The sequence below is a fragment of the Phalacrocorax carbo genome, chromosome 7 (assembly GCF_963921805.1).
Source record: "Phalacrocorax carbo chromosome 7, bPhaCar2.1, whole genome shotgun sequence".
Classification (NCBI taxonomy): domain Eukaryota; kingdom Metazoa; phylum Chordata; class Aves; order Suliformes; family Phalacrocoracidae; genus Phalacrocorax; species Phalacrocorax carbo.
The window spans coordinates 14,176,862-14,204,420 of record NC_087519.1 but is presented as its reverse complement, the minus strand read 5'-3'; the positions used below and the strand labels follow the sequence as shown (position 1 = coordinate 14,204,420).

The 27,559-nt window shown below is 41.8% G+C and overlaps 1 protein-coding gene across 3 annotated transcripts in view; it reads right to left on the bottom strand.

Moving 5' to 3' along the window:
• Positions 1 to 1,585: 1,585 nt before the first annotated feature.
• The window catches only part of MAPK6 (mitogen-activated protein kinase 6), a 30,756-nt gene continuing 4,782 nt past the window's right edge, over positions 1,586 to 27,559 (bottom strand). The window contains exons 1-6 of one of the 3 annotated variants that reach the window (XM_064456416.1): positions 16,743 to 16,901; positions 9,575 to 10,784; positions 8,695 to 8,839; positions 5,446 to 5,610; positions 4,590 to 4,791; positions 1,586 to 3,969 (exon numbers count right to left, since the gene is read on the bottom strand). In XM_064456416.1, coding sequence (XP_064312486.1) covers positions 2,871 to 3,969; positions 4,590 to 4,791; positions 5,446 to 5,610; positions 8,695 to 8,839; positions 9,575 to 10,129 — 2,166 coding nt within the window. In that variant the 5' untranslated portion in view covers positions 10,130 to 10,784; positions 16,743 to 16,901 and the 3' untranslated portion in view covers positions 1,586 to 2,870. Of the gene's footprint in view, positions 3,970 to 4,589; positions 4,792 to 5,445; positions 5,611 to 8,694; positions 8,840 to 9,574; positions 10,785 to 16,379; positions 16,533 to 16,742; positions 16,902 to 27,559 lie in introns of those variants that run through there. The other 2 variants (XM_064456417.1, XM_064456418.1) reach the window with 2 other exon arrangements.

The following is a 27,559-nucleotide window of genomic DNA, read 5'->3' as shown; positions in this document are numbered from 1 at the left end:
CCATCACAGCCAAAGGGCCACATCTGTAACCATCCTACTTTTTCCTGCAGGGATGTTCTGATGAGCATGGGACAGAAACCGTCTTCCACCCTGTGAAACACTGCACTTTCTGCAGATTGCTCTCCTAACGCAGTACTCCTGCAGTTTGCCAAGGAAGAACCCAACTCCACACTCACAGTATCTTCATTTTCTGGCAGTAGATTTCACTTTGTGTGGTCCTTACAAAGCGTTTTTACTTTCTTTAATCATCTCCATCTAGGGAATTACTTCTACTTAATAAGCCAGACTGCCTAGCTGTACTCTCCAATGATCTGTGGATGAAGCCTGTTATGAGAGCAGGGTTTATCACCAAAGCAGCCAGCAGTGCCTGTACAGCATTGCTCCCCTAACACAAACAAAAGTTAGAAGCGGTGAAGCATCATGCTGGATTTAGGCTCAACACTTGGCTCTCCCCTTCCTTTTTGAGTGCAAAATGTTCCCTTTCTACCATTACAGGCTTCTTAAGTACTGCTGAGTTTGACTGGTGTTCTTAAAGATGGGATGGGGTGGGTGGGCAGGGAAGACTTCATTTGCACAAAATGTTTTGAAGCTGAATCTTTTTCCAGTTCCTAAGCATTTCCTACCCACTGCTCTCATCCAATATCAGAAAAAAAACCTACCACACCACTTCAAAACAGTCCCTCACCTAGGAGAGGGCAACCAGCCACTTCCTCTTCCCTACAGCCCCATGCATAGAAATTGATGTGGCTAAGTAAACATTCACATACCATGCCCAAGGAGATACTCTGTCTCCCATCTCCCCAAGTCACCATTTTGTGCCCTGTTGAAGGGGCAGCTCCTTATTTGAAGCAAGTTGCAGCTGTGCCACCTGCCAAAGGAGCAGGGGAGGAGAGATGGAAAAATTTGGAGGAGCTAAGACACTGCCATGGAAAAAGTTGTAGGAGTTTGCCAAAAGATGTGGCTTTATATCCTACAGCTAATTAGCTCCCTCAGGAATGTTTCTGATGGGAAGAACTGGAAGAGGAAAAACATACTGTTCTTAGGGCTTGCTGCAACAGAAGCCCTCCGCACATTTTGAAACATCCTATAGGAGTTACCTGGTCCTGCTCCTGAAAGTGCTCCAGACAGGAGCTCTTGGCTGAGGGAGCCGCTTGATTACTTTCACTCTAGGCTGCTAGTGACATGAAGGTACTCACATGCACTGGCAGTGGCTTTTCTACTTTAACACTCTTCTGTATAAAAAACCTGGTAAAGCAGTAATGCTCACTTATACTCTGGAATTGTACTTTCATCACGAATGGTTACTGACGCTACCATACACTTATGCTGTACCATTACACAAGATTTTTCTTAAATACAGGGCATAGGCACTGGGACAGGAGTGTACTTCTGAAGTCTCCTTCCAGGTTGCTGCATCGCAGCAGCGGCACTTCCAGGGTAGGCTGCAAGACAATTTCTCATGCTTCCTTGAGCACCTTGTATTAGGGAGCACAGGCAAGCAGGCCTGCCTTCACAATACCACCAGCTGCATTACAGTAGAGCCTCTTTATCTTTCATCATACAAAGCATAAAAAGACAACAGTAATTTTTGCTGGCCATGTTTTTATTTGTTTTTCATTTTAAACTGGGGAGCCAATGATACATCCAGTATTTAAAAAAAAAATCAGAAGGTAAAACAAATTTTCAGAAGACCGAGATGCTACATGCTATATTTAAACCTAGTTTTATTCATGCTTGCTTTTGAGGGGGGTTGGGAGTGGGACAGGAATCATTCAGTAAAAACATACAGTAAAAACAAAATGTCTCACCATATAGAACTTGAACCTACAGTAATGTTGTACCTTAATTATTTCCATGCACACAACTAACATTACAAAATTTTTTTAAAAAATGAACACAATTAAGACTTCTAGGAGCATTTGATAATAAAGCAATTCCTAATTTCTTTTGTAGAGATCAAGCACCTCCAATTCCAAATTCCTATACACAGTGAGTGCTTTACTTGAAATGAAAACTAAAAAATAAAAATAAAAATGTATTGGATAGCCTCAGAATAAGCTGATGTTAATATATATCCAGCTATGTAGGCAATAAAACCATAGTGCTAAACAAAAACTTTTATCTGAAAAGTAACTCAAAAATTAAGTTGACTTTCTATAATTACAGAAATATACTTATTTGCTAAAATAAATAAAAGTGCTGCATATTAACACTTCACTATAAAGAATGCATATCAGAACATTTATAAATATTGAATGATTTTCAATAAGAATAACTACTACAATAATGCTGGCTAAATAGAAGTGCATAATGAGAAGCACTATGGGTGGTTAATGTTTTGCCACATACTGCTGTTACCTTGAGGTAGATAACACATGCGTACCAAATTCTGCATTCATTTCAGTTGCTGCTGGTATCATGTGTCTAAGAAATGTGTACAGTATGAAAAACTCCAAGATACGCATGAATGAAAAAAATGTTTTGGGAAAAATAGATATTTTCATGCAATTATGTACAGTCTCACTGTGTAAATTTCAAGGCAAGGTTCTTTTTCTGCAAAACATGGACACTGTTTTACTGAGAGAATGTTGGGTTTTTTTCTCGGTTTAGTGCATTTTTTTGTTACCTCCTGCATTTTGCATTATTTTGCTCTATTCTTTAATTTTGTGTGCAAACGACATGCCAGTTTAAAAACAAAAGTAACTAACATATAGAAAGTAATTCTGGATTGTAAAAACAATGGTAAACAGAAAACTACTGAAATCCATACCAAAATTACACCATCTGATTCAAGTAAAAAATTACTTACACTAGTAATAAAAAAAGACAAACATATCTCATGAATATAAAAGAAATGTCTGCTGAGTGTTTTAATTTAGATGTTTCAGAATGCTGCTGTATGTTTTGTGGGGAATTTGGGGAGATGATTTCATAGCAGAAGGCGTTAATGTGGCCTGTATTGATTTCAGCGGTGAACCAACAGGGCTGTGAAACTGAGGAATACCTATAGCCTCAAGCTGCTTGTTGAAGAGGAGTTCTCCACTGTTACTGAGAAAGCTCTCTTCTCTCTCCTTCTCCCCAAGCTTCCCTTCTTCTACTGGCTCAGTTTCTAGCATTTCAGCATCCTCCTTCTTACTAAAAAATTTGTCCAAATAACTGGTGTAAGTATTTTCCTTTTCAACTTGTTCATCTTTCCTTACCTCACAACAAAACTGGTCTATGAGAAAGCACTCCTCCCCATTACTTACAAACTCACTGTCCCAAGAAGTTTGGTACAGAGCTTCTAACTGTGCCAAATTAGCCATTCCTTTCTCCTGCTTCTCTCTGCTTACTGACTTTGATATTAATCCTTTCAACTCTATTTGAGACACTGAGCTATTCAAGTCATTTAATTTATCAACATCAGTAGACTCGTGTTGTAAACTAAGCTGAATGGTTTCTGCTATAAATGAATCAAAGTCAAATCCTTGATTCTTCTCCCTTTCTTTTTCAACAAGTTGCTGTGATGCTTCCTCAAGTGCTATCTGAGCTTTCACCAACCCATTCTTTTCACATTTAGACTTGCCTTTCTTATCAGACTTTTCTTTGCTCTGTTCCTTCCAGTTTGAAAGATCTATAATAAGCTTGGGCTCATAGTAATGATTAACTTCACTGTCTCGCCAAACTAAATTATCTAGGTATGAAGACGACCTCATTTTGTAATTACAAGTGTGACTGCATTCCAGATCACAATACTTGTTTTCATGGTGATCTGAATACTGCCAGCAAGGCTCGGTAGAGAAGTGGGTGTCAAAGGCAGGATCCTCCAGATACTTCTCACGATCTCCATCCAAATATTTGCGAGGATCTACTTGCACTTCTTCCTCATCAGTAACATCAGAAAGAGCCCTTGGATCACGCTGAACTTCATCAGCTTCGTAGTTATTATGAATAGGCCAGTCATGGTCTGAAAACTGACTTTCATGGTATCTGTAAAACAATTTCCTAAGCGTTAGCAGCGGAAAAAAGTCAACTATCTCTGTCTTGGGAGCTAGAAAAGTTTAGAAATTCCCTTACAGGACAATGACAATTCAACACAGATAAAGCTTTTCCTCAATCCCATTGGGTACCTCTTCCAGGTTTTTATTTAATCTGGCATAAAGTAATCCTCATATGCACATCTGAAAGATTTAAATCCAGAATTATGTACAACAGCTCACTCCATTTAAAAGAACTCCTTTAAAGTGCATTTAAGTGATTTTGAATGACTACTGTAAATTTCTACTTATATGAGCTAAGCATTGGACAACACAATCATACTTAAAACTCTCTTAATTTAAAGGTTTTTTTTGAGAAATACTTGGGAAAAGTAATGGAGATGTTAACTTTAGGTTCTGGAGTCCTGAGTGCACCTCTAGAATGCATCAACATATCCAAGTCAGTCTAATGAATTATCAACCCAATGACAATGCACTGCCTATAAGGGAGAAGTTTATTCTCAGGTCAATTTAAGAAACAAACAGGATAGCAAATGATGCCCATGAAGCAACAGTACTTCAAGTACACAACCAATCAGTTATGTTACATGTCACAGTAAGTGATAAATGTACCTTTCCCAATTATAAATATGGCTGTGACTTTCATCCATCAGCAGAATATCATCAACCTCATCTTCAATGTGAAAAGGATGACTTGAAATAGGCTCATCCGTTGGAAAGGAATAAATGCTCATATAAGGATGGGACAAAGCTTCTTCTGCTGTCAATCGATCCATGGGACTAAACGTCAAAATTTGCTCCAGAAAGTCCAGTGCTGCAGAGAAAAGTTATAATTAAAGTGGTAGAAAAATGACACTTCAGACATCTAGAACTTAAGATTAAGGTACAGTGGTTTGCTCTAGAGGTATACATTTGCTTAAAAGTAGCTACCTGTGAAGTATCAGCTACTGACACTATACTGCCAAACATGCATTCTGTAGCCATAGGAAAGGTAGAAGAGTAGAGGTCATCTCTAAGATCAACAATAATTCAGCTTAAAGCAGGAAAAAATACTAAGAGACAGAATGCTTCACGCTGGATCAGTATCCACCAACAGCTATCAGGAAACAGTGCTGTTAGTTTGGTTTGGGGACTTTCTTTTAAAAGACAGACTTGAAATACAGTTGTTTTATACTGACTCCACTCCAATATTCCCTTATATTTAGAAGGCCTGTGTCTCAAAATAGAATAGTTCGGTCTCCCAGTACAAACAAGTGCAGCACAAATTCACAGTTCTTCTCCATAGACTAGCAAGTAGCTGTCATGTAAGCAACATTTTTTGTATTACAGCAGAAGACAATCCTCCTTCAGAGAACGCACAGACTCTTCTAACTGAAACTTGCTTTTAACAATCACACATGCGCACTTAAAGTTGTTCACTATTTTAAGATTTTGCAATACAGGAAGTATTTTTTTCTGAATTACTTACCTTCAGGACTGATGCCTGGAAGCAACTGAGTTAAAGGTTTGTGTGGCTCAGTCATATCATTTCTAATGTAAACTGGAATTACATTGAGAAGCTCCTGACGGTCCTCCTCATGTACAACAGGAATTGATTCTAGAATCAACTGCATCTGTTCAAGTTCATGCGCACCTAAACACCAAGAGAAAATACAAGCTGCCGTTTTAACTTCACACACTTCTGATCCCTGTATGTGAAAGGCATGTTAAAATTTTCTGCTCTGAGCAGCTATTTTCAGTAGACTATTATCTCCTACAACAGAGGCAAGGCTGAACTTCCAAGTTTGAATGATAATAAATCTGAAGAGCTCTCAAAAATGCTGTAGCGTATGAAGAATTACAGAGCTGCTACAGAAAGATAAAGCAACCTAACCTTAAGCTTTTGCAAGGATGTTTTCACCATAGATGAGGTACTCTACAGCAAGACTATCTTTTTGTTATATACTGTATACTGCAATCCTCCCCTTTTGACTGATCCATCTAATGAAGTAAATATTTGACCTCACTTTGAGTTATATGTCCTTTATTAATAAAAACAGTAGTGGTTTAGCTCGGCAAGAGATCTTACAGGCCACAACCATTTGTATATTTTACTCTGAAACCCTGTATTACTGTCAGGTGCAAGATAAAAATCACCTGCCAGTTAAACAGTGTAATCTTGTTTAGGAAAATAAAAAGAAGTGCTGTACTATAATTTCAATCATAATACACTCTTAGCACTACCTGAAGTTTCCCTGGGACTACATACAGCAGGTGAATTTTGAATAACAAACAGCATCTATATTCAGTACCAGTGTTAAAGCTGGAGTACCCAGAATATAGCTTGTCTACCTCACTTTATTGTTCAGCTCCAAGAAGCATGTAGCACCCTAGAGATTCAACTAACAGATAAAACTATGTAGGATTATTTGCATGCCAGTGTTTCACCAAACAGCTCTGGGCAACCATCAGCAATAACTGATGCATGTGGCATTAAATAGAAAAATAAGTGGGGCCAGAAATAGATTGTACTATCTCAAAATCTGTATGTTATCAGTTTGCATGACAGTCTGCACTGGACACCCTACCACACATCTGCCAAACGACTTAAAGAAAAGCTGAGGCAAAGTCACTACAGAAAATTTGACCCAGACCTGCGCTCCCCAACTGAATCATTCCTGCCTCAAGTTAACTTATTTGCTGGACTGAAAAAGCTGTTTTGTCCTCCTACTTCAGACTATTACAAATTACTTAATATAATCTATCAGCCATTATACTGTCTGCAATTTACTGGAAAACAGATTTTGCTGTATCATTAATTCATGTCCTATCCATCCTAAAATTAATCAGCTTTCTTTCCACTATAAATGAAATAAGAATTTAAAAACATTTCTTTAGAAGAACGAATTACAGAAGTTGTTTGGAACCACTACCGGATTCCTCTGCCTCAACTTCCCTTCCCTCCCTCATCCCAGGTATTCTGCAATTTTAATCTGCATTCTCCCTTCCCATTCCAGATAGCAGGACTCCTAAGGGGTGGTTCAGATGTAGACAAGAAGTTACGAATTCACCAAATCAAGCCCTCCAAACACCTTTGCAAAAGGATTTCACTCAGAGTCTCAGGACAGCCTAGCTGTCATATCTCCAACCACTTTACTTTCCAAATGCATGATGTTAAGAAGTCTACTCTTTAGATCAGAAAACTATGGCAGTGCTGAATTATCAGAGGGACACATCCACATCTAGAGATATTTTTCTAGGTATCTACACAATGCAGTTAGGACACAAAAAAGCCTATAAGCTTAGGATTTTGGTTACTGAGTTTTTTTTTAAAAAAAATCTAACTCACTACACAGATTTTAGACCAATAAAAACTTTTGGCAAATATCAATGCTACTCAAAAAAAAAAAGCCAAAATGCTACCCACTGCAATCAATCTATGCTGAATGCTGATACCCATAGATTCTCCCACAATTTCATGATTTTCCAGTAGAAGCACTTGGTGCAATGGAAACCTAATAGATCTCTTATCAGCTGAGCATTTAATACACTGGGGACGTTACTCCAATAGATAGTAAATCAGAGAGTTAGCAACTCACTGCAAGTTAAGAAAGCCTCTTTGCTTATTAATCACTGATTTCTATAAAATAACTATTTCAAGGTGACAGTACTGCATTAATAGTACTTAATGGGAAAAAGCTCTCGTTTTCATTACCTTGACATACATAGCTAAGAATTACTGCAGAGGTGTGCTTTTAGTCCACATGTACCTAAAGGAACATGAACTTTGAAATGCAAGCTCAGTTCTTAGAGGTTTTATCTGTGATTTAGACCAATAGGAGCAAATCCAACAGCGAGCTTGAGTAAGACAGCTGCTGAGGCCCCAGGCTGCACACAAAATAAGTATTTCAGGGGTTTACTTTAGACTAGCTCATCTGCTCCCATGGACTAAATGCCTATCAGCAGGTGGAGTACATTGGGTGATCTACAATACAAATGGCAGTTTAACTAAAAAGGCTCCAGTTTGTGCACTGAGCTAAAGCAGCAATAAGGTACAGGTTGCCCATGAAGTGATTTGCTTCAAGAATTTGCTCCTGATCCTAACCAAAGCGCTAACGTAGATACACCCAACAAGACCAGAGTACTGCTTCCTATCTTACCAGAAAGACTTGGAGGTTACACATTTCCTTGGTAGGCCACACTAAACTTTAAACATCCCTATAGCACTGAAACAAAGGTCAGGTCAAAAGAGTCTTTGGATGACAAAAAAGTTGGGAAAGGGGGAAGAAGGGCTGCACTTCCATAATTTAAGATACAAAGGAGCAAGAAGGGATTAGGTTGACTATATTAAAAAAACCTTTATGAATAAGATACTCAGGGCATTCATAATCCTTAAATACTCCCTGGGTACCTAAATTCACTAATACGTGTATTTAGAACATTTCTTGGGCACCCAATAAATTTAGCTTAACCAAATTACAGACCTACCATGTATGTGAGTACCAAATTAAATTGTGATATTTATCTAAATACACACCAGTATGAGTAACAAAATTGAAACACCTGCTTTTCAAATACATCCATTTATAGTTTGCTTATATAACCACATAACAACATAGTACATCCTGATAGTCAGTGACTATTGATAATAGCCATGGGAATTAACCTTTATTTAGGAACATAATTAAGCAGTACTGCTTCTTTTAGGAATATACACACACATTTTTATTCCACCCACCTGCAAAGAGGGTTTTCCCAGTCAGCATTTCAGCAAAGATGCAACCTGCAGCCCACATGTCAATGGCTTTAGTGTAGTTGTTAGGAGAAAGCAAAAGACGGGGCGATCTGTACCATTTAGTAACCAATCCTTCAGAAAGATGGCCCTAATGAAATTAATTAAAAAGAAAAAAGCCTACTTAAGATTTTTAAGATGTACTTTTTAAAATTACTTGCTTCTTAGTTTTTTCATGCATTGCTACAAGACTTTTTTGGTCTCAAGGTCCTAAGGATAGTATCATGTGCCCCTTATAAGCCTTTCTACATTTTAAAATGGAACAGCAATATCTTTATGAGTGAACAACAAGAATATAGAGGTATGACAGCATTTAGTAATCAAATGAGGTACTGCAGCAAAACTTCCTTATTACCAGGTATCAAATAAATGCAGAGATAATAACGAACTGTCTGATGAAACATCATCTAAACCAGGATAACAATATCTCTGGATCAATCCCAGGAAGTAGCCACACTTGCACACTATGAATGCACCACTTATAAACTTATCTAAGGCTTCTATAGTTATGCCTTTAAATGCTGCTCTTTATCTCAGGTTCTGTATTCACTGTTAAAAACCCCCTGCTTTTCTGAACACATCTAGTAAAAAAGAAAGTTTAATTTTATGCTTGCAGTAGTCCTATCTGAGACAAAACATGTCACCCAGAGATCTGTTTTACTCTGTTTGCAAGCATTCCAGTTCTACTGTATGATCCGTAACATGATGTCCCACCTGCTAACGAGGCCTTCCACAGGCTATCTACCTCTGCAAAAGGGAGAAAAATGCTATTTTAAGAAAGCAAGGTTGTGAGCATAACGCTTAAATATTCTCATTCTTCACATACCTTGTGGGAATAATGGGGATCCATGATCCGTGCAAGACCAAAGTCTCCAATCTTCAGCACCAAGTCTTCAGTATTAATGAAAAGATTAGCTGGTTTGAGATCTCTATGCAGAACATTTGCAGAGTGAATATACTTGAGCCCACGTAGCAGCTGGTACATGAAAAGTCTGGCATGATCTTCCAGTATAGGGCCTTGTTCTAGCAGATTAGCCAGATCTGTCTCCATGTATTCCTGGACAATGTAAACACAGTTCAATTCTGTAAGGGAGCCCACGTCATCTGTTAACTGGCTGCCACTAGGACCAAGAATTTCAAATACTTTGACAATGTTATCGTGGTCAAGTCTTCTAATAATTTTGATCTCACGTAGAGCATGTTTAACACTCTGGGGATCTGTAAGGACAATTTTCTTGACAGCCACTCTTTTGTCACAGTCATTATCGACAGCAGAAAAAACTAAGCCATTTCCACCACAGCCCAGTGGTTTTAAGTCCATATACCGAGAGCCCAGATCAAAACCATGAATGTTCATGAGACTTTCAAATTTTTCTGCCATTTTTGAATTCTTTAAGTTTCTTTTTCCTTAAACTACTAAACTTCTGTAAACACACGGAGACACTTCCACTGGTATCTGAAGGAAAGGTCTTACAGAAAGGGAGAAGAAACACTCGGCTTTGACTGCAAGATGGTTTCTTGACACTCTCATTTCATTGTGAGCCAACCAGGCCTGTTGTGTCCCCTTGAATTTAGAGCCTGTAATCTCTAGAACTCAAACCGAGCATAAGATAGAAAGATTGCAGCATTCATAGTTCAAGAGAGGTGCAGCATTTCTGCAGACGTTAAAGAAAACACAAGAAACTCAAATGGAATGAAATGACATACTATGCACTCAGCTCTACTGTGCTTAACTGGTTAACATTTAACAAAAATGTGAATAAATATGCACATAATAGGCTTCTATTAACATCCTCCTCCTCACAGTGCAGATACATTCAGTGTTGGACTGGTCCTGAGCAGCGTCATTCTATGGTGCTGGTAAGCACTATTTTTTTTTTTCCTTCTTCCTCTTTTTTCTCTCCTTTGTTTACAGTCTAGTTAAATGGGAAACTGGCAGCTCTTGATTTACAAAAGATGCCTTCTGTTAATGATCAGGTGGCTCCAGCTCACCACAATCACAATCAAAGCTACCATCCATTTTACTCCGTGACAACCTGAAAAGGAGAGAAAAATACATCAGTATTCCAGCACACACAGAAGTCTTCCTTCTCCCCCAATTCCTTAAGTTGTCCTTAATATACAACTTATTTAGTGTCCAGTTACAAAATAAGAAATCACAAAAGCTAAAGTAACTAGAAATTACATATACTTTTCATACTTGTGGTTGGTGACAATTGTCAGTTTTCCTCCACCCTTTCTAAACATATATTGTGAGAGTTTTAAATAAAATCTATTGAGAATAAAGCACACAATGAAAAATCCTACTGATTCTTAATAAAGAAGGGAATACCACAAAAAGCTTGGTAATTCTGCAAAACAGCTGTTAAGAGACTAGTTAGTAACAATAATATCCTTCACCTCAGTCACTAAATTTTTGAATAATTATTTCCACTAAACTTTTACTCAAAGACAAAGTCAGGGTTTTAACTATTTCACCATAATAAGAGATAACCGGGTACTGTTCATGGTAAAAGGGTAAGGTTTGTACCCTCCCAGTATTTGCTGACTTCCCAGAATGTACTACACCCATCCAGTGCCACTTAAAAACCTTAAATCCTTGTGATTTTGGGTAAAGTTTGCTAACATCTCAAATCATAGTTTTGCCTCTCTAGAGTCATTGTTACAGGAATCACAGGGGTAATTCCTACATATTAGACAAATATAATTACTTCTACACATATCCAATCTAGATTACAGAGAAAAACTAACAGTGAGTACCTTTAATACAGTAATTGATATAGTCTATAACCATTTCCCCTAACATATGGGCACTTTCAGACATAATTTATTTTTTAATAGTCTAATGAATGCAACTACTATTTTTGAAAACAAAAGTGGTAATTTTCTCAGTAAGTTTTCCTGTCTGCAGCAGAGTGCAGTCCTAAAGGCCATATGTTGCATTTTTGCACCACATCCTCATTTCTTCTAAAAGCTCAAAGACACCACAAAGAGAAGAGTCAAAGGTATACCTTACGCAGTGTGGTAAGGTTTGGGCAATCCATTACTAGTTACTTGTATGTTCTTGCCCAACAGCTATAGGTCACATTGAACCACTAAATGTCTTCTCTTTGATTAACACACTTCAGCTCTTCACCCAGCACTCTAAACAAACGTAAAGTTCTCCAAACTATCCCAACACTTGAGAATTAATTTTATGAGTGTTTTCCCTTACACACTGTGCTAGCACTTCAGTGGGACAACTGGGACCAGGCAAAACAAGTCTCCTAACAGGGCAGCAAGAGCAGCTGACAAATTACTAACATATTCTAAATAATGGTCTCAATTCACTGAACTAATCAGAACTGCATGCAGAAAAAAAAAAACACAACCAAAACCAACCCAAACCAAAAAACAACACAGAAAGGCACAATGGCAAACAGAAAGAAGACTGTTATGCACAACCCCAGTGCCCTGGCTTGCTCCCTCCTGCCACACACCACCTGCCTCATGGTATTTGTACAGCCATGTGACAAACACAGGAAAGAAGGAAACACATGCTATCCCCTGCTGGGTTTTTATTTTTAAATAAAGGTCACCGAACGTAGTACTTCTACACTGAAAAGTGTTGAGCTGCCCTCCACTGATGTGGTATAGTATGTTGCCAATAGGATGATCCTCAGAGCTTCCTTTACTCAGCACATATAACTATTGCCTTGAGATTCCTTTCTTCGCATATTGCCAAGAGTGCTAATTTTAGACAGTGTTTTACAAGGGTTATTACAACCTTAGTTACAAACATAATGAGGTAACACTGTTACTTTTCCCAAAACTAACTTGAATTTATATCCATATTATCAGTGTGAGGCCCCTTCTTATCATACTCATTAACTGAAGAACAAATATAAGTTTCATCCTAGAGTTAATTAGGATAGCATCAGTGACAATCCCAACTCTTTGCTCACAATTATAAAAACTAGAAGTCTAGCCTCTTTATTTTTAACTCTTTTTAAACCTAAAAGTATTTTCTCATTCACATGCAGCATTTTCAGTCTCACTCGTTCTGAGCTGCTGCCTGTAAAAAAGTTTACATCACTCCAGACCATTGCCCTTTCATTCCCCACCCTCCCCCTCAAAAAATTGTTATGGAAATTCATTTTTGTAGCTTACAGTCACACTTCAATTTTCATGTTAACTCAAGGTCCAACACTTCTGTTCAAATACCATGCAACAAGCTGTATTTTATATCATTGGGACCATCTAAAACTAGTTGTCTTCTTCCCCATAATTAGGCCTATTGTTTCACATTGCTGATGTCTTCAACATGCAGCCATACAGAATCTGTTTGCACCAGCTGGGTGACACATCTGGAACCTCTCTTTTAGCTAGTCATTAAACAGCACGGGATCAGATACAGAAAGATGCTCATCAGTAGCAAGGAGCAAGATCTGCTGATCTCTTCACTGTAACTTGAATCCTACCCCTTACCACCACGACTAAAAGAAGGCAGCAGCAGTACTACAACATGACAGCAGTAGAAAGGGAGTTATGGCCCACTTGCTTACTGAAGTGGGAGTCTTAAGATTTTCATTCTGCATCCCTGAAATGATGCACTTTTAATCATCAGTTTATACTACATCCTTCCACTAGGTGACCACTAATTGCAACATTTTCAGAAGGTACATAATGATTTTCAGAGTCAGAGTGATTTACATAAGAAAACAAATGTCGACAACATAAGCAACCCGTCACAACCTTCAGTTTGACCTGACACTGCTACAGACTCCCTAGGTAACTATGAGCAGATGACTTAATCCCAAACCCACAAAAAGCAGGGCCCAGCCATCATTCAAAACAGGATCTAGCCCTAGCAAGCAGACCAGGAGGCAGCCTATCTACCAAACAGATACAGTACCTCACATGGGTACTGTGAGGACAATTAGAGATTGTCGTAGCAAAAACACCCCCACTATTAAAACAAATTAAATTAAGGTTCAGTAAATGAGAGTGATCTTTCATCTACTGCCACTGCAAATTCTACTTCGGAAACGTAACAGAAGAAATGCTGTTGCAGGTTCAGATATCCTTGGCTAAAAAACAAAATACACTTCTAAACTAACCCCACACATTAAGCGCTCTCACATTAAACATGCACTTCTGTCACTATGCCAGTTCGATCTCTCACCTAGCACAGCCCTTAGCTCATGTGCTACAGCCCCTTCACTGCCATCACTCCATAGCTGGCCCCTCTGCCAGGACCATGGCCCCTGCCTTGAGTGATGCTCTGGGGGCCAGGGAAGCAGCTAAACTAGTTTCCCCATCCACAAATTAATGGTAATCAGACATTTAAGACAAATAGTCCTGTGGACCAGAAGCAGATAGGAAGGATAGAAAATAAAAAGTTAAGCCCAAACTTACTTTCAGCCTAAGGTGATAATTACTTAAATGGTAATCCACTAGGAGAAATCAAGGCTTTTCTCAAGACACAATGAGTTCAGAGTACAGATTTTCTTCTTTGCATTTTATAGTCATTTAACTTTGGAAAATAATGGGATGGGTTTTTTAAAACATTAATACTTATGAAGAATGACAGCAACACCTGTTAAGTTTATACATTTCCAGTTTCAATGAAAGCCATAACCATCAGTCCAACCCTCTGTCTTGAAAATACATACTAAATAAACAAAAATTACAAATTTGTCTAGTTGTGTGCAACATGCTCTAACCACTTACAACACATGATGGACTACAGTATAAAAAGGGGTATTTATCACCCCAGTTTGTGCCAAATAGGCTATTCATACAGGCACTGATGTTTTCATTTAGGCAAACTGTCACCTTTCCAAAACAGCCATTTTTTAAAGTGGTACTTTTATTCCTTCGTCCCACAAAGTTGAAGGAGGCAAACACAAAGACACTAGTTTCCTAAGTGGTTTACAACTATGCTTTTAAAACAGATCAGTTCTCAGGAGAGGGCAACAGAAGTGACCCACAGAAAGGCTGTTGTCTTTGAAACTATTTCTAGTGCTGGCAGACATCACCACGCACAACCAGCTTCATGCATTATGCAAGCAGCCCCTTCAATTCGCACTCAACTTCTGCACATAGATTTATCACAGTTTTCAGGAAACAGGATGTACACTGAAACACCATCAGGTATGAGACGTTTACTTTTTCAGAACTGCAAATAAGACAGAGGGGTATCAGTTAATTTGATTATGCAGACCACATGATGATCAAATCGTTACTCACAAGAGAAAGACCAAGAATGACTAATGACATATTATACAACCTGCTAAGTACTATCCCTTTGACTATAAAAATACAGGGCACAGAAGTATTTTTTTTAGATCAGCCACGTTGCAGTCAGTAGGCAGAGTGAGTCATCGTCCAGCTCACGAAACTGCCGCTTTTCTAAAGCCTCCTACTTGCTCCCCATGCTGTTTAGGGAACTCTGTGCTGGCAGTCAGCAAATGTTACTATTAGTTTATAAGTCTTCTGGAGGATCTGTAAGAGCACACAAAAAACCCCACTGCATTTTTTGGTATCATAAATAAAAACGGTTTGGTCAATGAAAACTCACCACTGAGGAAGCCTACCATCAACTTCCCCCACCACAGCCTTCTGCACCTCAGCAGATCTGCTACCGTCTGCTGTTCCACTGAACAGTTAACCAGTCAAGACTGAATTAAAGAGAACAACCGAACAAGCAAGGACTGAGCCAGAGCGAGAGGTTGAAATCAAAGTTCCCCTTTTAGCTTTACAGCACACATTTTTCTGAACCTGATTACCAAGCTAAAATCTACCTCTATTTTAAGCCACCACTTTCTAGAATTTTTGACTGGTTTATAAACACATCACGCTATCACAATATTATTTTTATATACACACATACACATATAGATATTAATATATATATTTTTAAAGCTTGTTGGCAACAGCGCTTTTATCAGCATTTGCACCGGCCATATGACAACACGCCAACCACCGGTTCTTTCTCCATGACGCAATTAACTTCACCGTTACCGGGCCGATACAAAATGGCACTGAATTAGCCAGGGAAAGAGACACTCCTCACGCAGGAGCCAAGCGCTTGCATTCCGCCTACTTAGCCAAGGGTACCTGTTCTCCCAAATTCTGAGACTCGAGCAGCCTCTCTTCAAGCTATTATCATCGGGCGTTTCAAGCTACTTATGAAAAGCATTAAGTCACTTTTTCCACCGACGGCTGCGGGGCGGCCTGCGGGCGGTACCTGTCCCCGCGTCTCCCGGCACGGCGGCGGCGAGTGGCGCCGAACCCCGCCGAGGAGCCGCCGGTCAGGCCCCGCCGGCTCCGAATGCAGCAGCAAAACTTCCGCAGACTTCGGAGCGGCCGGGCTCCCTCCGCGCCGGCCGGGCCCGCCGCCGGCCCGGCGAAGGACATCCTTCCTCCCGCGCCCCGCAGGAACCGACCAACTTCCCCCGCCAGCGTCCCGCCTCTCCCGCACACCACCTCCGGGCACCGGCGACCGCCGAGGCTAAGGGGGACCCCCCGCCACGCCGCCAGCCGCAGCGGGGGGCGGCCAGCTCGGCCCCACCGCACCGCCTCTCAACGCGCCGCAGCCACCGGACCCGGCGCCCCCGCGGGGCCGCCGCAGCGCGGAGGCGCCCTACCTTCAAACGCCCTTCAGGGCGCGGACGCAGCCCGCCGGCCCCGGCCCCACGGGCTCCGCGTCGGTGGGAGACGCGACCCCCGGGCCCGGCGGGGCCCCGCCCGGGCCGCAACCGTTGGGAAGCGCCCCCAGCCCGCCCTGTCAGCGCCCGCTCGCCCCCCTCAGCCGGGGCCGCCGCTGTCCCCGGGCCGCCGCAGTGCGGAGGGGCCGGGCCCCGGCGGGGCGGAGCGGAGCGGGCCGCACCGGGGGGCGCCGCCGCCGTCCGGCGGGAGGGAACAAAGCGCCTTTGTGCGGCGCGGCCGGGCCCGCGCGTGCGGCATCCTGAGAACCCCCTTTCCCCCCGCCGCCGCCCCGCCGCACTCACGGGCCTTCCCAGGCTCATCGGCGTCTGCGCTGCTCACACGGCCGGGCCCCACGGCCCCACCACCGGCTCCCGCCCGGCGCCCTCCCGCCTCGCCGCAGTCGCCGCTGCCGCAGCCACCGCCGCCATGTAACCCGGCGCGGAGGGCAGGGAGGGGCGGGGCCGCCGGCGGTCCGCCCCCGCGGGGCGGGGCCCGGGGCGGCCCTCAGGGAAGGGGGGCGGGAGAGAAGGAAGGCCGGGGAGGCGGCGGCAGCGGTCGGCGGAGCGCTGTCCGGGTGTCGGTGTGGGAGGTAGGGGCGGCCCCGACGCCTGCCTGCCCTCCAGGGCCGTCCCGTCGGCGGGCCGGCAGCCTCAAGTGCAGAGGCGCACCCGACCCCTTTCCCGCAGCGGGGTGGGCCTGGGGGTCGCGGTGGGACACGCTCCCGCTGAGCCGTCACCTCACAGTCGAGCCGGCCCTCATGGGACACGGTGGCTCCCAGTAGTTGTACGGCCAGTTAGCCGGAGGAGTTCACGAGTCCCAAAGTCCAGTTGAGTCAAACGCTTCAAAGAAACGGGCTTAGTGGAGGTGCGTGCAGAGGCCATGCACTGTCGCCAAAGGTAAAGTGGACTAGAGGCCTGCAGACAGTAATGGTGGCCCTCTGGTATTGCATTAGTACTCAAAGCCTCAGTTAGGATTGCTGCTTTCTCCTGTTTGATCTCAGCTGCCTCATGACAGCTTCCCAGACTTAAAGCTTTTGAAACCTGCCTGACAGTGCCTTGCTTGGCAAGGCCTAGGCCTTGGTTTCCTCACCATTTCCCTTGGCTACAACACAGCACACCAAAACAAACCCCACAGGCAGAGAACAGGGGAAACATGGGTTTTATGCAGCTGGGGGAATGCAGGGAGGAGAGCTGGGCCATGTCTCCATGCCTAGGTTACAGGCCCTGTGACAGCTGCGGGGAGGAAGAGGACAAGGAGGCCCAGCATCAGTCGCCACCAGGCAAGTGCCATTCCTGCGGATGTCAGTGTGTGCGGGTCCAACAACAACAGGCGGGGAAGTGGTTGTGTGGGCCCAATTCAGCTATCCTGGCTTTAAACGTCCCTCATGGCAGAGAAACAAAAACACGGTTGGAAGGCAGAAGGCGAGAATGACAGAGGCAGGCTTTCTTTCTCCAAAGGGGACATTTTGGCTCAGATGTTCCGCAGTCTTAGTGCCTCGGGGGATCTGAATGTTCTCCCCACAAACATCTACAAACTACTCACCATTGCTATCACCCCTGTAGACACCAGAAAGGATTTCTCTCTTGTTATTGCATCTCCCCTAGCAGACATAGGCAGAGACAGTAAAAATCTACTTTCCCCTAACTAATACAACAAAATAAAGCAAAATAATTAAAATGTTAAATTCTTCCCCATGAGACTTTTGTACAGCAGTCTTAGCAGAGAGAAAGAGGCATGAAAACACCAGTCCTGTAGGCACCAGAAGAGCCTTATGCTTCCACTAACAAAGTTTCAGTACAACTCGCAAGACAGGGTGTGGTTTCCCTAGACCCCTCGTATGCCTTTTCAGTACAAGATGACTCAGAAGAAGTTAAAACAATTAATACTAATTTCTACTGGTTAAACAGAGGTTATTTGTAGTTACTACTAGGATAGAAGTTACATTGCATAGGGCTCTAAGGCTCTGCTGCCATCTGGACAGGAGCATCCAATTGACCTTTGCACTTTTAAATCACATAACTTAATTTTTTTAATAAGTCATACTTCAACATCTAAGGAGCTCCCTACCCAGCTTCTCTAAAGTCAGTAACCAAACCGACACTTTATATTACAATATTTGCTAATTTATAGGCAGCTAACCATGCTGCCAGCAGTGGAGAAAAGTCAGAAACGAAGTTGCAACTCTTCTGCCCACCCAGCAAAACAGAATTGGAAGATTACAGCACTGGCTGCTCCAGAAGGCCTGTATTTAAATACGGTCTATAAAAAAACCTTGCAGGAGAGCATATTTGGAAGAGGTGATGTTAGGACGGCAACCAGAGCCAAGCCACAGAGGCGTATTTACTTGCATTAAAGGAAGAGATTTGGGACTCAAAAAAAGGCAGGAGCAGCAGTGATTGCATGTATAAATCCAGAGCTATTTAGTTAATTAAGGAATCATTCCACCCATACAAAGTATTTTCATTATGAGAGACAAAAAAACAAGCTGCAATAAGAAAATTTTTATATTACAGCCTTGCAACAGCACCTGGAGAGCCCATCATCCCACTGTGTCCATTGGGACTATTTGCCAATACCCACATTGCCATTTCAGTCAGGTGGAGAAGTTGCACATCCACGGAGTTTGTTCTGCAGCAGCCCAGACTGTTTGAAAAGTAGTTTAGGGAACATGGAGGAGGCTTGCAGTAAGGGCCAAGCTTCCTCACCTGGGTAGCACACGCTCACTCATAAATCTCACACAGTCCAGATGTACCACCATTCTTCTGGGTTCCTAATTAATAAATCAAGAGCTACTTACTTCCCCCCCCCCCCCCTTTTTTTTTCTCCAAATTCTTTTTTGCTATTCTAAGAGCATAGTCTGTGATAGGGTCTAGTGAATGAGAACCTTCAGTCTAGAAGAAAATCATGCAACAAGGAAGAGCATGGTGCAGGAATGTTACTTTCCTTCAGCCTCACTATTTGTAGAATTACAATGCGTGTGAGAGTTGCTCAGAATTTAATTGTGTGTCACATGGCAATTTATAGCTATCTAATCCAACAAATTGCTAATCTGTTCTCAGATTTTTAATATCCTGTTGATTAGACTATAAATTACTGTGTAGAACTTTTTTCCCATTCCCCATAGAAATGCAATTACATAGCATGTGGATGATATGCTATATGATACCAACTTATTCTAAAACATTTGCAGATATTAACTGTCAGTAAAATGCAGAATAAGAAAAGAACTGGACTTCAAGTGTCATAAAGCCCAGTGATTAAGAAATAATTAGAACTGAAGTAATGATTCATTTTTTTTAATATCCAAAAAGATCAAACAGTAAATACCAATGTAATGTTTCAGTCCTGTGTGTGAATCTTACTTTTGGCATAAAGGGAATGAGTATTTTTAAGTGTCCACACCCATTATGATTGGCAAAGGAAGAAAGATTTGGAGATGGTTTGAAAAGTTTGCCCAAGGTGACTTGGCAGCTCCAGGTTTTGTCTCAGTTCACTGCTTTGCTGTGCTTTTCTGTGGGAAATCTTTGTTTTCTGGCATTATGCAGCTCTCTCTATTGATTCCAGGTATTTTCAGAAGAGGCTGAATTTAAGTATGTACCTCATACCAAGCAGCCTTCATCCCCAGTGAAGATTAAGGTATCTAATACCTGATACCTGGTTCTTAGTCTGTCCTGTGAGGTCAGTCCCCTGGGCAGCTGAATCTGCTAAGACATACAGGGGAAGACTGACAGCAGACAGTACCTGAGGTGTCCGCCAGACCACTCCTGCCGCAACTTCCAAGAGGAAGGGAAAGGTATCCTAGGATACGTTTCTAAGGACTGACCATGCTTCTTACCAAAGCCTAGGATTCATTTTGCACGAGGATAGGGATGAGTTTAGAGGGGAAAATCCCACTTATTAGAAGGGAAAGGAGAGACGTTCAAGAAGCACCCATTTTCTGATTCCTCCTTGGCCTCTTTCTGCTTACGTATGTTCTGCAGGGTGATCTGGGTCCTCAAGTATGATCTGGTTTTCCTGGCACAACTCCCAAGAGTTTTTAGTAGTTTCTTTGGGTCTCCTTTAACTGCTGCCTTCTCCAATTAGCCTAGTTCTCTGCAGGTGTTAAGCAACACCCTTACAAATCACTTGCTCTCCCAGCTTACAGTTTCATCGTGCTCACATTCAGCACAAATAGTCGAGATAAATCTGAGTTTCACTCAACCCAACAGCTCAGGTAGCTTCACTTCTTGGGCACCTCTGGTTCCTGGAAAAGGTCAGACTACGCCTTTCCATATGTGACAAAGTGGGTTTTTTTAACACAAATACATTTTCCTAAAGAATGCTTGCCGAGTTTGCAGACTTTAAAGTTTTCCCAGTAAATCCTGAAGTATACTTCATGCCAGCATTATTAGCAAGTAACCACACAGAAGTTGCCATCTTAAAAACTTTTAACAAACTTTTGTGTCAAAATCCTTTTTTAGTTAAAGTCCACTTGGCAGTAGCCAAAGCTAGCTGGGCACAGGCAGCATACTGTCACCTCACGTGCATTTGCTTGGTGGAACTGAGTTTGCTAGAGTAAGCTTTGTACCATCTACACCTGATCAGGAAAGAAGCTATGAGACTATTAGGGTACTTAGGAGAAAGCAAAAAGGCAAACCCTAAGGTCTTCATCCCTGTGTGAAACAATAGAAAGACTGGAAAAGATAGACTATTAACAGAGACCAATTCAAATCAAAGGCAGCAAAGTACAAAGGGCAAATGAAGGTGGAAAAAGAAAGTCACAGAAAATGTTCAACTTTGAGGTTAGAAATAAATGGGTTCTGTGACATACTTTGGAAATTCTGTGAATCTGCACTTAAAGCAGAACAAGTCATTATTCCACCTTGGTAGACCATCAGCAATCTAGGACACTTTGGTACAGCTAGCTGCAGGCGGGCTCCCTGCTTAATATCACACATTTTTATTAAGTCAGGCAACTCCATTGCCTGCTTTTTCTATGCCTTAACTAGCACTTAGCACAGGGACAGAGCAGCTGCCTAAAGCAGGAGTTGGCAAAGCCACGGCGATAGTGGGAGAAGAGGAAAGCTTAGAAAATTTGCCTTGTACCTGGGTCATCACTGAAAGCATCAGCCCTCTGTGTGAAATTCACTTGTAGAGCTGGAGCTCTCCCAGGTTTCTCAGCCTTTCATTAATTCATTAGTTAACCTTGCAGAGAGATAGCTATCAGTATTTCATGCACAGAATAGCAAACATGTAATAAAATTTACCAAGGTAGGCTATAAAGGCAGTATGTGTTGGGTTGAATCACCTTTTAAAGGATGGCTAGTACCAACATTTTCACACTCAGGTGCTCTTGAGTTGCTTCTAACTTCCCAACACGGGTCATGGGAGGTGTGCTGGAGCCAGGCTGTAGATCCAGTCAGTGAATGAATCTACAGCTGAAAAATATTCTACAGAAAGAGGAACAGGGGTGTTTTGACAGGGCAGAGCATAGGATCAAGTGGAAACAAGTAGCACCAAATGGTTTTCCCAGTACTTCAGGGAGAGTACAAGAGAATTCTGTGTGTGACAGTGCTCCCTTGTTCAGACCTGCAGGAAGGCACCGCTCCCATCCCCACCTCCAAACCCTCAACTGAAGCATTTAGGAAAACATGTCTGCCCACTGAAGTGGCACCAGAGCAATTATCTAAGGCATCTCTGTGCTAGTTATTGCATTGGCTGCAGAGCTGCTAGAGTTTTAAGGCAGCACGTTACAGTACAGATGTTATTTAAGTATCTGTAATACCTTGAGTACTCCAGTGTGGATAGATGCCCTGGAAGCAGGGCAGGGTGCTCTCAGCAAAGAACGCATTTGGTTTTGGATCCCTACTGGAAAATACATCAGCTCTTGAGCAGAAGTTATAGAGGCCTGATGATGGATTTATGTAGAACAATTATACATTTTTGTAGAAGTATTGCATTTAATTGCAGAACTATTCATATTGCTATGTAGAACTGTTCTTATTCATTCCTATAGAACAGTAAACCTTCCTACATGCAGCACTTTGATTGCTACTGCATAAAGCCTCTGCTGTGCAATTGTAAATACAGCTGGTGCTGCAGTGCTTGTCATTTACAGGAAAAAAAAAAGGGACTCACATTTGCTAACATTTTCACCAACACCAGAATCCTCTTGAAATATATTTACAGGGGGCAAAGCTCAATACAAATGCATGGGCATCAGCTAATACACTGTTCTAGCAGCCTGAGGCTACACAACTTTTACATATCTAATAGCAACAAATGTTATCTACAAGCTTACAAGGGGAGAAGGGCAGTGCAGTGAGTTGAGGCATTTCAAACACTTTCAAATATTATTTAGCAATAAACTACTTATGAATAGCATGGCCAGAAGTGAATCTTTGTCAGCCATCAAGAAGATGATCTGTTGCTGCCATGAGAAACTTGGGGGTTGGGAAAGCAGTACTAACTGGTCATAGTGGAATAGTCTCAGACTTCTCCTTAGATTTGTACCCTGTAGAGGCTCTCATGAGTGGGACATGGACTCCAATCCCACCTAGGCCACCTAAGGCATTGTGGTACTTTTTATGGCAGTTTGTTAAAGCAGGATGAAACAAGCTGGATTGTGAGACACATTCAGAAATTGTGTCTTTGTGACTGCTTAGGCGAAGGCCATCCTCCATTCGCTTTGCCCTACACAGAGATCTCCAGCATGGCCAAAGCTTATGGATGCAGCTGTTCCACAAGCAAGCAGCATATTGGATGGCTAAAGATAAAGAGACAAGAAGCATGGTGCCAGCAGGGTCAAGGCAGGCCAGTGGGAAGCTGATGTGAGTGCTGTTGCTCAGGGTGCATTTTGTCTGTGGCCAACACACTTTTTCAAGATTCCCAAAATAGCACTTATAAACAGCAGATTGAGTGGGAAGCACAATGCTTTGCTTAGTGCCTCCTACTGTCCCTGCCAGACTCCTACCCCAGTCAGCCTCCTGAAGCTAGAGATGGAAAACCTAAGAAATATTGACAAGTAGAAACTTTTTGTAAAACATCTACCATCAAATTAAATGGAAAATATTCAGCATTGCAAAAGCTACCTTGAATCACATTTGTTATGTCATCAGACATCAAACCCCAAAGTTTTTATTTTGCTAATGAATAAATTTTGGAACCACTCCCCTTTAATAACCTGCAACTTTTTCTCAGTGCATGTTGCACCATCTATTTCTAAAGCTTTCCACTACAAATACATGGGACTATTAAATTCCCTATATTGCCCAATCCCATTATATCTTAGCTTTCATTAAGATTTTTCTAGGACATTTCAGGTTTTCTCATTAGTTTTGAGACACTTGCTGGGAGGAAATACATTTCTAAACTATTTGTTTTCTCATGAAAACTGGGTTTTGCCTATGTGCCAGAATCAGCAGACATTTTATAAATAGCTTTGGACAGATGACAGGAAATGATGCAAGATCTCAGGCCACTTCACAGAGGGCAACTATCTGAAGTGCTCAGGAAGAGAGACTTGCATCACTGAGTACTACACAGGGAAGAAAAATAATAACACACAGAAGCATCATTTACTGCAGAGGGTATCAGGCTTATGAAACACAAGATCTCTATCTTATTACAGCTCAAGTAAAAAGTCTATTTGTTTGCAACTACACTACAATGAAAACCAGGAAAATTTAATTTTCCTTTGAAGAGGAAAAACTGACCAGAATTGTCTAATGTGCTGCTTTGTCTTTTACTCTCTAGGAGGAGCTTTCCCCTCCTAACATGCTATAAATGCCAACACAGGCATTGGAGGTTCTCCAGACTCTGACTGGTGCCAAACACTGGGATCATCTTCTTACCCTGGCATTTCCCATTAGCTTCAGCAAAGGCTCTTCCAACTCAAACTACTTAAATGGACTCCAATAATAGTTGCTTAGAGGTTAATCTGTATCTATTCAACTGATCCCAAGAACTATCTGTTCCTCTTTGCAATAGTAATACAGAATGCATTTTGTTTCTATCAGCTTCCATGAAGATAAAACCCAGTAATTTATCCCATAATAAATGCTTTCTTTGGAATAGGGATAAACTCTCAGCTCTGTTAAGTCCATGGCAAAACTCTTAACAGATTTAGCTTCAATGCTGTGACGCCAGCCTTCTCCCCCAATACTAAGTTGCTCCTATAACAGCAGCAAGCACCTCACCGTGCTTTCACACTGCTGGTGACTGATGAGTTCCTCTAGTTATAGAAGACTACAAGTATTAGTGAGAAATAGTGCACCTCACCAGCAGATGTGCTTTTTGAATCATTCGGTCCAGACCACGATGCATTTGAGTTCCTGCGTTGCTTTTAAGCATTGTGGGGGACATTGCAGTTAAGCATTGTACCCATCTCCTTTCTGCACTGGGCATTAGAAGTGCAAGAGTGTGTAAGCTCACCACTCCTCTGCACAGCAGCATCATCATAACCATCCACAGTGCTTTCTCCTGCAGACCCAGCACTGGGGAGGCTAGCCTGAGGCTTCTGCTGAGATTTTACTTTAACAGAGAATCGCATATTTGATCCCTCCCGCAACCATACTTCAGGGGCATTGCTGCTTTCAGGAGTAGATGGTTTCTGCCCCTCATTTGTATGTTATCCGTTCCCATGACAGACAGAACAGCCTAGAAGTGCTCCTACCTATGAAAGGAGTAAATAATACATAACAAATTTTCTGAGCTTTTGTACTGAGTAACTGATTTTACCCATGATCTAAATTTCTGTAAATCTAAAGAACAATTTTTTTTTTAATTGAAGACATGAAATCTGACTGAATTTTTGTTATTTTGGAAACATAAGATTTATTACCTCTATTAGAGGTGTGACAGTGCTGAAACTGGGCCATCCCAAACTTTATCAGTTAAAGGCTATGCAAACAGAAACGGAATACATCTGTCCATGTATGCATTCCAGGACGTAAAAGCAAATCCACTTGTTAGTGGCTGTTCACACCCTGTGTGCTTGCAGGAGAGAAGGGTACAAGAGAAGATCCAACTGTCCTTAATGACCACAAGCATAACTCCCTCCACCCCCCCAGACTGTAAACCCAGACTTCATTCTTTTCTGCACTTGGAAAGAAATCCCGTATATCTTTTTTGCTTCTTGACCTATGAGGAAATGTGTCTCACATGCCTATTCACTGCACCACTGGATAGCCTCCTGCACAGAGACATGCTGGTTTTATACAGGGCTCATGCAGGCTGCTTCTCAGAAATACCTCCACCATAGGATATCTTGGTGCTGAGAAACCACTGAGAAGCAGTCCTAAAACAGAAAGTTATCTCATACAGGTGAACATTTCACTGTGCAGTTATGTCTAGAGGTTCCTTCATGATCTGAATAGTAAGATATACTTTGCAAGTGAGCTGGACTTAAGGAAGATTAAAGAGGTAGAGAAACCTGCTTCTTAGTGCATCAGCATTCTCTTATCTCTAGCATATCTCTAAACAGTTTTCAATTGCATTTGGTCAAAAGCTGTTAAACCAAAACTTAAAAGATACCACATACCTCTAAAGCTATATTTTATGAGAAGTATTCCTCCCTCATTCTTTGTGTTTTATGAAACACTGGAGAACCATTTAAGCCTCAGTTAAAATAAAATAGTTTGCTGATAAACCTATTTTGGTAAACAAGAGAAGTTGCTAACCATTATCTCAAATTTCTTCTTACTGTTTAATCTGGACACTCCCAAAACAAAAGCAATCAAGGTGATTCAAAGAAGAGGAGTTTCAACCTTTGGACCAACTCTTATTACAATACTTAGATCTCATAATTGCTGCAATTCAACAGACTCCAACATGATCATAGTGTTTGCATGGGCTCTGAGACCTATTCCAGCATTGCCCTGGATGACAGCAAGAGCTGCCATGTGATTCCTATTAGAATCTGATGTCCCCAGTGGCTCACAGCACCACGAGCTACCTGAAAGACCTTCCTCTGTTGCCTTGCATCCATTGTCACCGAAGTTAGGTGCACAAATCCATTCACTCGTCTTCAGTAGTCGGAGACTATTTGGGACAAGGTCAGGCTGTGCAGTGGAAGATCTTACTTGGCCACCCAAAGCAATGAATAATCAGGCTTCAGCCACCAGGAAACAGTGGGCAGACCCTTCCTGGTGATTTGTGTCTTGAAAAGGCGGCCCAGAGGGGCAAGACTGCAGCTCACAAACATCTCAGCTTGTCCTTGATATTAACTTTTCCAGGACAAACAGGCTTTTTAGCTACAAACTGTCTTGGAAAAGGTATATCCCAGAAATCAAGGATGGACAGAAGTTTGAGCTCTTGCTATCAGAGTTGAACCATCTTGCCAAGGCTGGACTAGGAGTCTTATTACTGCTGCCCAAACCACCCTGTTCCAAGGGCAATTCCAGGGAGGACTTAATACTCACAAGCCTATCTGTCAGAGACACTTTGCAAAGACTTCACAAGAGAGCACGGTAGTCATCAAAACCAAGTTGGTGCTTTTCCCTTCAACCCAGCAAAGATTTCGAGATGTCAGCTGTTTATTTTTCCCTGACAGACTACCCAAGCTGGTATTTCCACAGCTGCATGGACTAACTAAATACTTCCTAGAAGTACAGAGTAAAGTGAGATTATTATGCTTTGTGATAATATCCCTGTTTAAATAATTAAGGCAATTCATTTGCTTGTAGTAAAAATGATTCAAGTACTACATGTACAATTTGTGATCAAAGTACTACCCTGTACCCCATGTTTATCATCCTAGGTCCAATGATACTTGTTAGTAAACAATACAAATGTAATCATTGCTAGGTGATGGTAAATCGTTCAAGACTGTTGGCAAGTAGGAAAACTTCAACCAAGAACATGTGGTAACTGCTGAAATGAAGTGAAACAGCTGGGTAGTAGTGGAAACTCTTGAACCTTTTCACACAGAGGAACAAGAAGATTTATTTTCCTCATTGCTCTAATGTTTCATCTAGCAGGAGAACATAGGAATATGGGCCTTAATGTCAGCTAGTAAACTTTTGTGACCTTTGAAGAGGTCACATGTGACATGACGATCACAGCAATCAGAACAAGCCCTATCTGCTCTGATACAGCTTTACTGCATGAGCAGATACTCCTTTTTCTCCTCACAAGTGCT